General features: G+C 39.0%; 1 protein-coding gene across 1 annotated transcript; it reads left to right on the top strand.

Annotated features, from left to right (window-relative positions):
* Positions 1-3,441: 3,441 nt before the first annotated feature.
* Positions 3,442-6,401, top strand: LOC128059523 (fatty acid-binding protein 9-like). The gene is made up of 4 exons (XM_052651937.1): positions 3,442-3,514; positions 5,131-5,303; positions 6,086-6,187; positions 6,351-6,401. The coding sequence occupies exons 1-4, from the start codon at positions 3,442-3,444 to the stop codon at positions 6,399-6,401; spliced, it is 399 nt and encodes a 132-aa protein (XP_052507897.1).
* The last annotated feature ends 11,735 nt before the right edge of the window (positions 6,402-18,136 follow it).

Below are 18,136 nucleotides of genomic sequence, written 5' to 3'. Positions count from 1 at the left end.
TGATCGGCAGGACTAGAAGAGAACTTTCTTGGTTGAGAAGGTAAATGTGTATGATAACAATGAAACACTGAGCAAAGATGAAGAGAGTCTGAGAATCCCTATACTGTCTGATGACCATAAGGAAAGGCGTGTCATATGAGCAGGTCAGGAGAGAGCAATGTATTAAAAGTGAAAGTGAAGTCGCTTAGTCATGTCGGACTTTTTGCGACCCCGTGGACTATAGCCCACCAGGCTCCTCTGTCCATGGGATTCTCCAGGCAAGAATACTGGAGTGGGTTGCCATTTCCTTCTCCGGGGTATCTTCCTGACCCAGGGATCGAACCCAGGTCTCTCACATTGCAGGAAGACGCTTTAAACTCTGAGCCAAAACTCTGTCTTAAATACAATTTGATTCCACTAATATGGGGTACCTAGAATAGTCAAATTGATAGAGCTGGAGATTACATTGGTAGATACCCAGCGGGTATCCCTGCTCCCCGGGACCCAGCGGGTGGGGGAGGTGGGGATGGGGGTGGGGAGTTATTTTTTAATGAGGACAGAGTTTCAGTTTAGGAAAGTGAGGCAAATTTCAGAAGATGGATAATGGTGAGACTGCACAGCAATGTGAATGTACCTAATGCCATTGAACTGTACAGTTAAATATGTTTAAAATAGTATGTCTTATGTGACTTTCAACAGAATAATTTTTTTTTAATTTAAAAAATCTTTGTCTTTACTTGTTAGAGAGATTAATATCAGTGATGAGGGAAACTGTCAGTTAAAACAAAATAAACATTTTATTCTTCTTGTCATTCATTCATAAAACATTTATTGAGCACCTACAATATACCAGGCACTGTTTCTCAAGGATTCAGAAGTGAATCAGAAATATTTTCTTTTCTTGATGTACTCAAGAAAGAGCTCAGGGGACAGCTGGAGGAGGACTCCATGCAATACTGTGAGAAAAGTTCCAGAATATACTTGTATTAAGGTATAATTGTATCACATAAACAAGGATCAGCCAGCTTGGAACCAGTTTCCCATAGGACATGATTTTGAGTTGGATCTGGAGACCTGGGAGATACTGTGCATGAGGCCAATATCACATGATACATAGGATTTTCTTTTAATAATTTTTTTTCTTTTTTTTTGCCACACCAAATGGCATATGGAATCTAATTCCCTGTTCAGGGATCAAACCTGCACCCCCCGCATTGGAAACACAGAAACTTAACCATTGGACCACCAGGGAAGTCCTGGAATTGGTTTTCAAAGTCCAAATTTAGGTGGAGCTATTTACAAAGGCATATCAATTATGGTTTAAACTGCAAGGAACAAAAACTCAGACACAATGTTTTTTAAATAATAATGGAATTCATCAGTTCTCCTTATAAAGATTCCAGAAACAAAGTGGTCTTGAGTTCTTCCTCCTTTTCCTCTCTCCCACTCTCAGTTTTGGCCTCATTTTTGAGTTGGTAACACAATGGATGTGGCAGTTTTAAATATCATGTGTGTGTGTGTGTGTGTGGTAAGTCGCTTGAGTTATGTCCAGCTCTTTACAACCCTATGGACTGTAGCCTGCCAGGCTCCTCTGTTCATGGGATTCTCCAGGCCAGATTACTGGAGTGGGTTGCCATGCCTTTCTTCAGGGTATCTTCCTGACCAGAGATCGAACCTGTGTCTCTTGCATCTCCTGAACTGGCAGGCAGGTTCTTTACCACTAACGTCACCTGTGAAGCCCCTAAATATCATACAAGAGAGCAAAAGTTGCCAAGGAGGGAACCATCCCTGTGATTCTCTTTTAAGGGTGAGGGAATTTTATAAAAGGCAGAAGTTTGACCTTCTCTTTTGCCTCATGGGCCACAAGATTGATTTCTGAATCAATCCACGGTAGAATACTTGGAACAAAACTGGTTAGACTAAGGGGAGACCTTGATTATGCTACCCCACCCCGGCAAACATACATAGACTTGTATGCCTGCCATGTTTCAGACTGAGTACATACAAATCCAGAACCAGTAAAGCAAGATCAAGTCACTTGCTCTTTACTTGAGCATCACCTCTGAGTGTGCTTTCAACTGCTAAGGCACTTATATTCAGTCCAGTCTCAGTTCCCTAAAACTGACTCTAAGGTTTTTTCTTTCCTTGTTTCGCCCTCCAGATAGTTTAGCTATTTCCCCTATATTGTATTATAAATAACTTTTTAATAAGTTTCCATCAAAATAAATTCCTCATACCACTTAAGATTTAACTTTGCGGTGCAAAAGCATCTGCTTTTTTTTTTTTTTTAATTTCCCCACAAATAGATGGTCTGAATGAAGATTTCTTTGACTTTAAGGAATATTTTGACCAAGGCAGATGATAGTATAAATATTATTCTTCACTCTAATTTTCCAGCCTTCTTGAAAACAACTGGAGTTCAAAGCTGTCATGTAAATCTACAACCTCAGAATCCAATCTTTCCCAGTAAAGGCCTTACCTGCCTAAAGTTCACTTCCATTACTTGGGTTACAGAAGAAGATTTTAGAAGTAATGGCACAGATATTTAAATTACTTCCTGCCTTCCTCTTTCTTTTAGAATGAAGATTACAAAATACCATATTTCTACCTAAAACTTCCATTCACAACTTCAATATCAATATTTCTTGATATTAATTATCGATTAAAATTTTAATCTTATTTCACATCAAGATATTTTGATATTATCAAGATTAATATTTTAATTACTCTTCTTTTAATATCAAGATTTCTTTGTTATCCTAAAAGATGAATTTTAGCATTAGCTTCCCCTCATTTTTAAAACTTAAATTATAAAACACCATAAATGATAATTGCTAGTTTTCTTCCCACTCTGCAATTACTCTTAATTAACAGCAATGATGCCTTATGCCTCACTCCAATCAACTGTAGGCATTTCAGTTACATTAAGTAGTATCAGTTCATCAGCCCTGCAAGGAAGGGAGGGGCGCATGTTCTTATAATGAAGAGAGTACTCTGGCACTGTGACTTGTCCAAATAAAAAGCAGCTGAGGTAGAGCAAGCAAGCAGGGATGTCCCTGTATCAGGTAGGAAAACATCTCAGCCAGGCGTTCATTAAACATTTGTTAGGTTATTCCTTCAGAGTTGACTCAGCATTCATAGTTCAAAATGCTGATCTCTATTGAAAATTGTCTCCATTCCACAATATTTATCAGGTGACTCTGAGGTTACCAATCTGTTTATTAGAAGCTATAATCATTGACTTAAATTCAACTTATCATGTTAATTTTCTATCTTTATTTGCAAGTAAATAAAATGAGTCAACACTGGTGCCTAGAATCTTTGGCTTACTGCTCCCCATTGGCCATTTCAGAAGAGTCACATGATGAAGATGTCTTTTAAATTAAGATTCTGGTAGCAGTGTGTCACTTAAGTTTCTTTGGCTTTTGGTTGTGAGCACCTCTTCTCTGCAAGCTTTCCATCATGATTAAGCCCTTCTTGGGAACCTGGAAACTGGTCTCCAGTGAAAACTTTGATGAATATATGAAAGAGCTGGGTGAGAAATAGCTTTACAAGATTTGGAAACTGGCAATGCTTTTTGTGATGTGGTTGGGCTTGCACTTTACAATGAATTTTCCTACAATTATCTTGTTCATTTGGGATCTTAGGGTATATTCATGGGGTTAACAAAGTTTATGTATCTACATTTACTCTTTTATTACTAGTAATAATTATCTGCAATACTAGGCTCACAGATACTTCCTTCTAATTATTATCTATAGTTTTAGACCATATATCCTTTTTGAAAATACTTCATCCTACCCTCATGATAGAGTTTCTTTTTATCTTGGTAATTTCATTAAATAGCTTTTCCCAGCTCCCCATTATAGATAGCAATACCTATCTATAATTAAATTTATTAACTAAATTCATTTCAAGGTTTACTTTAAGTTATAACTTCAAAAGAGCAATAACAACAAGCAAAATTTCTATTGGGTTAATTTTTAGAGTTCTGATACACATGGGAGATTTTTAAACATTATTTTGAAGAGTTTCAAATGTTTTATTGAAATAGAACACATAGAAATAGAATATTTTTACTCATGGAATTTCCCACCATTTGACATCTCTCAGAATTGTAAGTTCTGCATACTTCAGCTCTTATTCAAGTTGAAATGAATATAATTTACAATGGCTCAGATAACTAATAATAACTGAACTATTCTTTACTAATGCTAGGAGAATAGTAATTTTTTAATATTTAATTAAGCAATTTTAAACATATAAGAGAGACCTCCCTTTTAATAAAAAACTATATATAAAGTTTTTCTGCTTTTATGTAGTCAGAGGCTTCCCATCTGCCCACAATATGAATGTGAAATCGATTTCTATATCAATATTGAGAGACGGGAGTCAACCCTTCTGCTCAACTATTGCAGGAGACAAATTCAACAATGGACAATTCCCAAAGCGAATAGCAGGGCTAGGCTCTCAGCCAAATTGTCTAATTTGCCTGTCTCCTCTTTATTCAGCCAGATCTGAATTGTACCTACAAATAAGAGAAGCCTGCACTTTATAAGTCATATTCTTTTAGAGTACGTTAAATACTTTGAAAGTTTTTTTTTTTAAAGGAAAATAAAAAAGCATGCTAAAGTTTATGGACAATTAGAAAACCTGTGTTTAAGTTTCAGTTCTACTAATTATTAAGCACATCATCTAGAATAAGCCTCTCTACCTCTCTGGGAGTCAATATACTCATCTCTAAAATGAGGGTAATAATACCCCCTGCTGTTGAAATAGTGTTGTTGAAACACTTTATGAGGTAAAGCCCAAGCATATGATTGAAAGGCACCACACAAATATAGATTTTAGATGAAGTATAAGAGTCTCCGTGATTTTAGATGAAGCACAATAGTCTCAGAAAGTGAACTTAGCTTTCAAAATGTCAAGTATAATTACTAGACATGTCTTCTGATTGGGAGGTTTGGCTTAACCAGCTGATACAGAGAGCACTAGAGAAAAGATGGCATACTATCCAAAATGTCAATGGGGAGAGGATGCATTCTTTTTAAACTGCTTTCCAAAATGATTGCTAACACTTCTTCTTAAACTTCTTAAGAAGGCATGTTGTTTCCTCTATTCATTGAGTTTTCTTCTCACTCATTCCTACAGGAGTGAGTGTTGCAGTCCAGAACCTTGCAGGATCAGCAAAGCCAAGAATCATTATTAGTGCCGACGGGGATAAGGTTAGCATCAAAACTGAAAGTACTTTCAAGAACTCTGAGATCTCCTTCAAAATAGGGGAAGAATTTGATGAAACCACCATAGATAACCGGAAAGTGAAGGTAAGAACTAAATCTTCCTGCTCCATAATCAGGAAAAATCTAGAAGGCAGTTAGGCATAGTCTGTTCTAATTCACCCAGTCAGTTTATTTTGTTAATTAATAGTGCACATCTATAAAGTCAGTTCTTTTGCAAATGATTTAGGGCCCAAAAACTCAACGCATTTTCACTGCTTCTCTGATCTCTGTCATTTTTTGTTTGTTTTTAATGTTATTCTTTTGTTTATTGGCTGTGCCCGGTCTTTGTTGCTCCATGGGCTTTTCTCTGGTTGCAGTGAGTGGGAGCTACTCACTAGTTGTGGTGAACAGGCTTCTTGTTGCAGTGGCGTCTCTTGTTGTGGAGCCCAGGCTCCAGGGCTCTAGGGCTTGGGCTTCAGTAGTGGTGGCTCCCCAGGTCTAGAGCACAGGTTCAATAGCTGAGTTGTGGTGCACGGGTTTAGCTGCTCAGCACCAGATCAGGGGTTGAACCCTTGTCTCCTGCTTTGGCAGGTGGATTCTTTACCACTGAACCGTAAGAGAAGCCCTTTCTTTGTCATTTTATAAAACAGAATATGGAACAATCATTCACAAATAGTTTAGGTATTGCTTACCTGGGGGAAAAGAACATCACTTGAATAATCTTTTGAGACTTCCCTAGTTTGATGGTATTAAATTAGGACAAGAACTGATGTAAGAATTTTGGAGACAAAAATTTCAAAATGGAAATTAAAAAATAGATATCTAGCCTTGTGTCATTAGGATGTTGCGAATTGCTATTTCTGACTGATTCCTTTCCACATTTATAGAGCATCATAACACTAGATGGTGGCTCAATGATTCATGTTCAAAAATGGCTTGGTAAAGAGACAACGATCAAAAGAAAAATTGTAGATGGAAAAATGGTAGTGGTGAGTTTTCTCTAAATTTAAAAAAATTTGATGCTACTATTTGACGCATACCTTTCAAATCATTCAATTGTCTTATGGCCCAAGGAGGCAGTCTGGGGAAAAAGGGACAGAGCAAATTTAACCTGTCATGTACCAACTCTAATAGATCCCTCTTTGCTTTTAGGAATATATCATGAATAATGTTGTCAGCACTGGTGTCTATGAAAAGGTGTGAAGAAATCGTATGCATCAGTGAAAACTTGTTCACTAACAGGAAATTGGGACTTGAAGAAGATGTGCTTCAGGGCCAGTGATTTTAAAAAATTTTCTCAACATAAAATTGCTCAATAAAACCAAACTAAGTGCAGTTATGGAGCTGTGTAATTTTGAGAGTTAGGGACAATCTAAATGGATGAGACAAGAAACTACCTGTTTCTGGCGTGATTGTAAGATCACTAAGTGCCTTTTATACTTTGCACACTTGACTTCTACAATCCTTGCTTTTCCTGCAATGGACCCATTCTATTTAGGTTAAGGCTTTCTGTCAAAGGATGCTCTGTTGAAATTCATGTGACATCAAAGAGGGATATATTATAATCATTGGAATGTGCCTGCAAAGTAGGAGACCCAAGTTCGATTCCTGGGTTGGGGAGATCTCTTGGAGAAGGGGATGGCAACCCACTCCAGTATTCTTTCCTGGAGAATCACAGGGACAGAGGAGCCTGGTGGGCTACAGTCTATGGGGTTGCAAAGAGTCAGACATGACTGAGCAACTAACATCCCCCTTGAACAATATAGGTGTTGAAAACCAGTGTTGCTATCTATTTTTGCAGAAGGTTGGCCCTACTTAAAGTCTTGTAGATAGGACAGATAGATGATAGACAGATAGATAATGAATAATAGATAGATAAATGAGAGAGACAGGGAGAAGGGGAGAGAGACAGACACAGAGACAAAAAGGCTACAAAATATAGCCTGAACATTCTACACTGTGCTTGAATTATTATAGAACATTTAAAACAGTCATTTTCCTACTTTTCCATAAATGTGTTTAACATAATCAGGCTAGTGCACCTGTCACCATCACTTACAACTTAGTCTTTGCAGAATGATGTTTTATTGAATGCCATCCTGGAATTCTAAACACCTAGTGGGAATATAATTGTTAGAGCTTCATAAAGTCCCGTAATAGTTTCACTGATTACTGTTGCTAGGAAGTACTCTCAGGGCTTAGAGCGAAACAGAGCAATTACAGGTAAAATTTTAAAATTGAATGTGTTTGTGGCAGTGGGAAGAGGAAAAGAAAAAAGAGGAAGAATTCTGTATATCTCATACTGCAAATTAAACCAGACAGTAGTTAGTAAAAAATAACCCCTGAAGGTAGTGTTTAATTTGTGCTAGTTTGTCATCTAAACTGAATGAGAAGTGAAAAGTGGAAAGGGAGAGGTGCTATCAGTAATTACGGCTGGGCCATAGCATAAACTGGGACTGTCCTAGGCAAACTAAGAAATATGGTTACCTTAGTAAGGATGAAATTAAAGAGTAATGAAAAGGACTTAGCATGGGGTTGGGACAGTAACTGAATTCTTGTCCAAGGAAAGGAGCTAGGACTGTCATATTAAACCTGAAGACCTCAGCATAAAACTGCACTTGAAGTAGCCACACTACTGCCCGACATGGGCAGGGACAGTCATTGCCGCATGCTTGTCTCTGTCCTTCCTAAAGGACTCAAGCATGTACAAAATGGACCTGCACTCATTCTCCAGAAGTCCAAGAGATTTTCAAGCCCCAAGGTAGCATCCTGTGCACAAAGAGGAGCAGAGGCTGATGTTGCCTTCATCTGAGTATGGTCTCTGCCATGGGAGCGCAGATGACAGCACTTCAGCAATAACTCAGACCACTGGTTGAAGTGTTTTCCACAAGGATTCAGTTCAGTTCAGTTGCTCAGTCGTGTCCGAATCTGCGACCCCATGGATTGCAGCACACCAGGCCTCCCTGTCCATCACCAACTCCCGGAGTTCACTCAAACTCATACCCATCGAGTCGTGATGCCATCCAGCCATCTCATCCTCAGTCGTCCCCTTCTCCTCCTGCCCCCAATCCCTCCCAGCATCAGAGTCTTTTCCAGTGAGTCAACCCTTCGCATGAGGTGGCCGAAGTACTGGAGTTTCAGCTTTAGTATCATTCCTTCCAAAGAACACCCAGGACTGATCTCCTTTAGAATGGACAGGTGGATCTCCTTGCAGTCCAAGGGACTCTCAAGAGTCTTCTCCAACACCACAGTTCAAAAGCATCAATTCTTCGGCATTCAGCCTTCTTCACAGTCCAACTCTCACATCCATACATGACCTCAGGAAAAACCATAGCCTTGACTAGATGGACCTTTGTTGGCATAGTAATATCTCTGCTTTTGAATATGCTATCTAGGTTGGTCATAAATTTCCTTTCAAGGAATAAGTGTCTTTTAATTTCATGGCTGCAGTCACCATCTGCAGTGATTTTGGAGCCCAAAAAAATAAAGTCTGACACTGTTTCCCCATCTATTTCCCATGAAGTGATGGGACCAGATGCCATGATCTTCGTTTTCTGAATGTTGAGCTTTAAGCCAACTTTTTCACTCTCCTCTTTCACTTTCATCAAGAGGCCTTTTAGCTCCTCCTCACTTTCTGCCATAAGGGTGGTGTCCTCTGCATATCTGTGGTTCTTGATATTTCTCCCGGCAATCTTGATTCCAGCTTGTGCTTCTTCCAGTCCAGCGTTTCTCATGATGTACTCTGGATAGAGGTTAAATAAGCAGGGTGACAATATACAGCCTTGACGTACTACTTTTCCTATTTGGAACCAATCAAGGATTCAGTTCAGTTCAGTTCAGTCGCTCAGTCATGTCCGACTCTTTGCGACCCCATGAATCACAGCACACCAGGCCTCCCTGTCCAGATGCTTACTCCTTGGAAGAAAAGTTATGACCAACCTAGATAGCATATTCAAAAGCAGAGACATTACTCTGCCAAAAATGTCCATCTAGTCAAAGATATGGTTTTTTCAGTGGTCATGTATGGATGTGAGAGCTGGACTGTGAAGAAAGCTGAGCGCCGAAGAATTGATGCTTTTGAACTGTGGTGTTGGAGAAGACTCTTGAGAGTCCCTTGGACTGCAAGGAGATCCAACCAGTCCATTCTAAAGGAGATAAGCCCTGGGTGTTCTTTGGAAGGAATGATACTAAAGCTGAAACTCCAATACTTTGGCCACCTCATGTGAAGAGTTGACTCATTGGAAAAGACTCTGATTCTGGGAGGGATTGGGGGCAGGAGAAAAAGGGGACAACAGAGGATGAGACAGCTGAATGGCATCACCGACTCGACGGACGTGAGTTTGAGTGAACTCCAGGAGTCAAGGATTAGGGTATTCTAAAAAGCACTAGGCACTTACTCATTTAAATCTTTGACTTTACAGAGGCAAAATTTTAAAAAGTGTAACTTAGTTTTGAGTTTTCAAGACTTATTTCTCTTCTCATAATGTCACAGCTCAAGTTATAGAGAGCCTAAATGAGATAAAAATTCTGGTGTGGCGTCTTTAGTAGGTAGAATCAAGCATGCTACTCCTGAGAGAGTCACTCATTCTGCAAGTTCTTACTCAGTGACCACCATCTGTTCAGTGCTCTATTGTTTCAGTCATGTCCGACTCCTTTCTGACCCCATGGACTGTAGTTCACCAGGCTCCTTCTGTCTGTGTGATTTCCCAGGCAAGAACACTGGAGTGGGTTGCCATTTTCTTTTCCATCAATACTCTATTGCTGCTGCTGCTGCTAAGTCGCTTCAGTCGTGTCCGACTCTGTGCGACCCCATAGACGGCAGCCCACCAGGCTCCACTGTCCTTGGGATTCTCCAGGCAAGAACACTGGAGTGGGTTGCCATTTCCTTCTCCAATGAATGAAAATGAAAAATGAAAGTGCAGCCTACCAGGCTCCTCCGTCCATGGGATTTTCCAGGCAAGAGTACTGGAGTGGGTTGCCATTGCCCTCTCCCAATACTCTATTAGGTGATGGCAAATAGAAATGAGTTGAGGATAGAGTTCACAACTGCCTTTTATTGTTACAAGTAACAGAGGCATCTTGAAACCCTATTGATTTTATTTTTGTTCTCAGTCAAATTGTGTTAATATTTTTATAAGAAAAAATTCATTTAAAGTTTATACTTAGAATTATCAGTCTTTACTAAGGACGTTGACATGATCTGACTTACCTTTAAAAACTGTCACCATTTATCTATAAACAAATAACAACTTGTCAAGTTGCACTGGGTTTCTAGAAAAAGGATAATAATGACAATTATTGCTGAGCAATAAAAAGCCATTATTCACTTTCCATAAGGGTCTGAAGTAGAGAAAATGACAGATTTTATAAACTATAAAATAAAATATGTATTTTTGAATATTTTTAGACTGAAAAACTTAGTGATAAACTATTACATTTTAAATTCACACTGAAGTTTACAGAAAAGAATTAATTATCCAACTATCAAGCATACTAAAAGCATGATTAATACTATTATCAATGAATAACTCACCAGATTTCTTTTTTTGCTACCCAATACTATTTAGAAAACCGCTGACAAAGATAATTTATTTTGAACATTTTAGTGTATTTAATTTTCATACATTTGCACAAAATTGTAAAAATCATAAAAGAACATGCTTTGAAAGTGATTAAAAGACAACTATTTCAAAGCTAGTAACAGAAAATAGACAGAAATTTAGGATGAAGAAATCAGGACATAACCTAATTCTTGATTTATTTCTATTTTAAACATTTACAGAAAACTATAATCTGCCCACTTTGAATGTTGGTATCTAGACCTTGAGTAATTTTTTGAGGGGGTCAGAGTTGGGAGGAACCTTCTAACAACGAGCCTCATGATAGAACGGGAAGTGACTGCTACCCTCCGAAACACATTGCAGGAAATGAAATTTGAAAACCAGACAGAGCAGGACTTGAATCCTGCTTTTGCCACTGACTGTTTTGTGAGCTTGAATGAGCTGTTCACCCACTTTGGTTTTCTCCTTTGCAAAATGGAGACTGCCTACTTCACAAGTTTGTGACAAGGCTAAATGAGACAGTCTTCAATGGGCCAGCACAGGGAATCCCTCATGTCTTCTGATTTTTCCCACATCCTCTTCCCAGATAATAAGGCAATTAGAATGCAAAGATAGGAACCACAGAACTGAAGGCATGTGCACTAAAACAGTGGGCAGACAAAGCTGGATTAGAAGAGTGCTACAGCAGAGGTAGGCAGGGTCTAGGAGCAACTAATCAGTTAGAAATGGGATTTGGGAGAAATCAATTCTGGTTTACTTTGTAACAGAGTTCATCTGTCAATACATAAGTTACAGAACAATTTCACAAAGGTTTTCTTTTTTGGTTCTCAGAATCAATATTGTATAGGTGATAAAGCTATAACTCAAATGCTATCCATTTGGTAGGTGGTAAAGCTAGACCAGTATTCCAAGTTCCTTATAACATTCTATCAGAATATAGACTTTAAGATAGTTATTCAGACATAATGTCAGGACTTAGTGTGCCCATATTTGAATACAGAAGAGATAGTTAATTTCCCACTAGATATCTGGGCTTGCCAATACAGTATTGGCATTGAGAAGCATCTGCAAGCCAGACATGGCTTAGTACCGACCTGTGTCCTTGGGGTCATGTGACTATTTCCTGCATCAGAGTCTAAGTGGAAGTGACATGTGCCACTTCTAGGTCAAGAGAATAAAGAGGCAAGTGTGTCTTTTTCAGCTCCCCTAACCCCTGGCTGCTTGGAGGAGAGGACTCTGAAATCTGAAGGGTGCTATAGGCATGAAATGAAATTGAAAGCCTCTGAGGCTTTCTCTATGGAGTAAAGCTACCCATAGATCAGGAGCACCTGCAGTGGACAATACAGGGAGCAAGAAATAAACTTCTGAAATCCTGGGGTTCGTGGCAGCAGCTCACATTACTGAGTTAGTGTGCCCATTTAAGATAATGCATTTTCACCAAGTATCCCCAATCATGAGCACGTTACAGGCTAGAATTTAACTACAAAACTAGTTTTCCATTGTTTGAAGGAAGGCATGGTTTGACATGAATAAATGAAAGTACAGTTTATACATGAATTGATTCTATGATCTAACTTTACCTTACCTGAAATACGTGTGTGTGTGTGTGTGTATACACATACATATGTGTGTGTAAACCACATTGTGTGTTCTCAATCACTCAGTCATGTCTGACTGTTCATTGCCCCATGGACTATAGCCTGACAGGCTGTCCATGGAATTTTCCAGGCAAGAATACTGGAGTGGGGTGCCATTTCCTCCTCCAGGGGATTTTCCTGACCCAGGGATCAAACCCACATCTCTTGTGTCTTCTGCGTTGGCAGGTGGATTCTTTACTGCTAAAGCCACCTGGGAAGCCCATAAACCATATTATACCATCTAATTATTGAAAAAATTTTAAAATGTGATCGAGGAAATAAAATAGGCAACCTGGATAACACATGGTTAGAAAATCATCTGAATTTTTCTGAGTTTATATTTGTTCCTTATGAAATAAAGCTACATACACACACTCACACATATACTCACACACTTTTCACTATGCTTTGCAAGTGAATTATTTTGAAGAGATTGCCTTCTCCCATAGACTATAAGGGAGCAGATGGCTGAGTCCTGAAAAGTGTTTCCTACAGCTCTTTGTGCTAATGACTGAAAAATACTACCTATTTTAATGCTGTTGATATCACTTTCTCTCTAAGAAGAAATGCAAATGGAGTAGACAAAACTGTGATTAGCTCTGTATATTCTCTAATAACTAGAGAAAAACACTGAAATGCAGAAATTCTGTCTTTGGTTATCTCCCCAATGAATGAGTAACCAGATCTCAAGTGTTCTATTAGGAATAATGATGTGAAATCTTAGACCAGTCTCTGGAAAAGAGGCAATGTATGTTCAAGCCTAGTAAAAACAAAGCTAATTGCATTGTTTGGGGGAATGACTAGCTAGTTCTTCCCTCTATTTATTGCCATTCAACAAAAGAAAAGCTATTAACTTCCTTTGGGCAGCATAATGCAACTGTCACTATAGTAACTAAAAAATCAAATACCCACTAGTGGCTGAGAAAGCTCCAAGAAATGGTTTTCATTAAGAAAACAACTTTAATCTCAGCATTTTTAAGATAAGACGAAAACGCTTACTTGCAACCTGAAAGAGGAAGCTATCAAGCCTGAATTGCCATTGTCACATTCTGTCAAATAGATGTCTGGAGGAGCACCAGATGCCCTAGTGTCTGAGTTCTGGAGATAAATAAGACTATTGGAATCAGGGCATCTGGTGTGTAAGAAATTATGAAAAGTATCTTCCAACATAGAAATGGTTCAGTGACTCTTTAGTGTCATTCATTGTCTCCATCTGCAAATGATAAAAAAATAATAATTGCATATTCTAAAATGTCTCTGAGTGTCTGTTTAATGCATGTCTTCCTAACTGGAGTATAAGGCCCATGAGGGCAGGAAGAGTTGTTTCATTCACCATGTTATCTCCAGTGCTACTTCAGTTCAATAAATTCATGTTGAACAATTATCTGTGTGCATGCAGTGAGCATATGTACCACGAACCCTGGAATTATTTCACATGCACTTTCCTAGTGCTATCATAAGATAGTGTCGTCCTGAATAGGGAAAGGACCGTCTGCTTTGCCACTGACCAATGGAGTGACTAAATGAAGGAATGGGTACTACAACTAAGTTTTACACTTAAGTGTAACTTACAGCCTTTCTCTTTTCATGACTCTAGAGTGTATGCAAATAGAAGGAAGAGAAGAAGAGGAAAGGAAGTTTAGAAGAATCATATTATTGATTATAAGCATGAATTTTAGATGCTTTCATATTTGCTATAAGATTTAATGCAAAGAAAATCCCTTATAAGCACAAAATTTACATTTCATTTATTCATTCAGGCAGTAAACAAACGATTACCTACTGTATGCATGCATGGGGTTAAGTACTTGGGCCTTTATGTGAATAGCTGTTGTTTAGTCATTCACTTGTATCTGACTGTTTGTGACCCCATGAATGGTGGCATGCCAGGCTTCCTGTCCTTCACTATCTCACGGGATTTGCTCAAACTCATTTCCATTGAATTGGTGATGCCATCCAACCATCTCTTCCTCTGTCACCTCCTTCTCCTCCTGCCCTCAATCTTTTCCTGCATCAGGGTCTTTTCCAGTGAGCTGGCTCTTTGCATCAGGTGACCGAAGTATGGAGTATTGGAGCTTCAGCTACAGCATCAGTCCTTCCAATGAATATTCAGGGTTGATTTCCTTTAGGATTGACTGCTTTGCTCTCCTTACTGTCTGAGAGACTCTCAAGAGTCTTCTCCAGCACCACAGTTTGAAAGAATCAATACTTTGGCACTCAGCCTTCTTTATGGCCCAACTCTCACATCCATACACGACCACGGGAAAAATCACAACTTTGACTGTATGGACCTTTGTTAGCAAAGTGATGCCTCTGCTTTTTAATACACTGTCTAGGTTTGTTATAGCTTTTCTTCCAAGGAGCAAACATCTTTTTAATTTCATGGCTGTAGTCACTGTCTGAAGTGATTGGGAGCCCAAGAAAATAAAGTCTGTCACTGTTTCCACTGTTTCCCCATCCATTTGCCATGAAGTGATGGGACTAGATGCCATGTTCTTCATTTTTGAAGACTGAGCTTGAAGTCAGCTTTTTTACTCTCCTCTTTTACCTTATATAATGTGAATATAATCACGTATCATCCCCCACACACATGGAATCAAGACTTCGGTGCATGACATTCATGTTAATGAAGTAATGTCCAAAATTAATAAAAGTTAACATGTTAAATGACTAATTGCTTTGAGTGCTAAATGAAGATATACTAGAAAATATCAGGAAAGATGATTGAATTGAAATCTAAAGGCTGTCACTCCAAAGGTAGAGAAGAATGACAGAGCTGAGAGTTCAGGAATAACCCTATGCATGGTTATTTATTTTTTTTATTGAAGTATAAAGCTGAAACTCCAGTACTTTGGCCACCTCAGGTGAAGAGTTGACTCATTGGAAAAGACTCTGATGCTGGGAGGGATTGGGGGCAGGAGGAGAAGGGGACAACAGAGGATGAGATGGCTGGATGCCATCACTGACTCGATGGATGTGAGTCTGAGTGAACTCCGGGAGTTGGTGATGGACAGGGAGGCCTGGCGTGCTGCGATTCATGGGGTTGCAAAGAGTCGGACACGACTGAGCGACTGAACTGAACTGAACTGAAATGTTTACAACATTATGTTAGTTTCAGATGAGCAGCATAATGATTCAGTCACTTTACAGATTATACTCCAAAACATTATGAAGAGATAATGGCTATACTTCTCTATGCTAAATAATATATCCTTGCTGCTTATCTGTTTTATACAAAGTACTTTGTGTCTCTTACTCTGCACCGCTAACATGCACCTCTGCTTTTCCCCCTCTCCACTTGTAACTGCTAATTTGTTTTCTCTGTGAGTCTGTTTCTATTTTTCTATATACGTTCATTTGTATTATCTTTTTATATTCTACTTAGAGATTTAGGCAAAATACCTAAATTTTTGAAGACACAAATCCTAGCATTATTCATTTTATTAAGTGTTTTAGAAAATAACACATTCTGCTAATCAAAAACCCTTTCTTTCATAACCGTTTCTTCTATCCCAGTACAATATACTTCCTCCAGTTACATTCTCCTGGCCTAGGATTGGGTTAGCCAGCTAATAGAGGAATTGTTCTAGTTACTATTTCATTCCCACCTTGGATTATCCAGGCACAAGTAATTTAAGATGATTCTTGGATCCACTGTGTATGATTTTGCATTTTTTCAGCCCAACTTGGACTCTAAACACATAACTGCAATGGTTATGGTACAACTATGATATTGGTAACCTGAGACCTAGAGGTCAGTGATTCTCCTGTTGTGGGTAAATTGATTTGGTTATTTTAATTATTGTGAAGAGTGCCAAACTGTGTACTAAACATGTAACCTGGTATATCCATTGTCTCAAGGCCAGGATTAATGTCAGCATGAAAAACCTGTTAGGAAAGGGTATGGTATCAACTTGGTATTCCCAAGAGCCACACTTATGCTCAAAGTGTTTTCATATTTGCTCCGCTGGGTCTAAGACTGGGAGTCTGATGTATCGTACAACCTGGATACTTCATCTTTTGACTTTCACCTCTTTTGTTTTTTAAATGATTTATTTGTTTTCATCTGTGATGGATCTTCATTGCTGTGCCGGCTTTCTTGAGTTGCCGCAAGCAGGGGCTACTCTTCATTGTGGTGCACGGCCTTCTCATGGGTGGCTTTTCTTGTTTTAGAGCACAGTCTCTACACATGCGGGTTTCACTAGTTGCAGTACATGGGGTCAGTAGTTGTGGCTCCTGGGTTCAGTTACTGTGTGGCACTTAGGATCTTCCCACCCCAGGGACTGAACCCATGTCCCCTGCTTTGGCAAGTGGATTCCCATCCACTGGACCACCCAAGAAGTCACACTTCTCTTGCTTTTCGAGCAGAGAGTGAATGTCTCTATCCAGTCATGGTGATATCAGCGTGTTGCCTGATCTTTGGCCAGGACCTCCAGCACATATATTATAGCAGAAGGTGAAGGTGAAGGTCAAGTTGCTCAGTCGTGTCCGACTCTTTGCGACCCCATGGACTGTAACCTACTAGGCTTCTCCGTCCATGGGATTCTCCAGGCAAGAATACTGGAGTGGATTGCCATTTCCTTCTCCCAGGGATCTTCCTGACCCAGGGATTGAACCAGGGTCTCCCGCATTGGAGGCAGACGCTTTAACCTCTGAGCCACCAGGGAAGCCCATATTATAGCAGAAGCAGTGTGAAATATTGGTCTAACATCTATGCACTGAGAAACGATACCAGGTTCAAATCAAACCTCTCCTTATTCAAGTTTGGACACAAGCTACCTAACCTCCCAAAGTTCCAGTTTTTTCATTGGTAAGATGGATGTAATAATGCCTTACTCTTGGAGTTGTTGAAAGGATCATATAAAATAATCCATAAGAAGCACTTAGCATGGTGACTATTGAGTTCTCAATATATATTATTTTTATAAAATATCCTTTCTAAAACTATAGACTTATTTTAAAGGACTCAAACTTGTTTTATTAACCAAGAACCTGCTTAATTTGGACCTGAAAGGTTTTTTTAAGATTAAAATCTTTGCTATGGTCAAAGAGCATGTTTTAGTGCTACTTTTTTTATTCACCCATGAAAGCAATTTCTGTGCTCTGCTGCAATAAACTGACCGTATTGTCTGCCTACTCTGCCTGCCTTGGATATGCCAACTATTCCAAGCCTTCCTTACCTATGAATACTTCCTCACACTGTTCTCCTGCATTTCTCTCCCACAACATATTTGAGGCAGTTATCACAATACTCATGGACATTTTTCCTCTCTTTCTTCTCTTTCAATAAGAATTCTTAATTGTGCAGACTCAGGATTGAGAGTGAGCAAGATGCCTAAGCACACACACACACGCACACACACATATTCATTCATTCATGCCCATATAATTTAATACAGCATAGGGCTCAATTTATGGACTCTTTTTCAAAGTGTTAAGGACCGAAGCACTTCTTAAAAATGTAAGATCAACCAAAATTTTTAAAGATTCAAATAGTACTCTTATTGATTTTTATAAACATTTTTGGAGACTGAAGGAGACATTATGTGAGGTTTTCTTTTGTCCCAGTGGATAATTGAAGAGCCATTCATTGCCCAGTCCTGACACTGCTTTTCCCCATTGGGTCTCTGTAAGAGTCACATGCTTCAGACATCTTTGAAAAGAATCTTCTGAGGCTTCAGCATCTTATTTGAGTCTCCTGAATCTCACCTATCACTGGGTTGAATTCTCATCCATCACA

The sequence above is a fragment of the Budorcas taxicolor genome, chromosome 14, assembly GCF_023091745.1.
Source record: "Budorcas taxicolor isolate Tak-1 chromosome 14, Takin1.1, whole genome shotgun sequence".
NCBI lineage: Eukaryota > Metazoa > Chordata > Mammalia > Artiodactyla > Bovidae > Budorcas > Budorcas taxicolor.
This window is presented reverse-complemented; position numbering and strand designations above follow the sequence as displayed.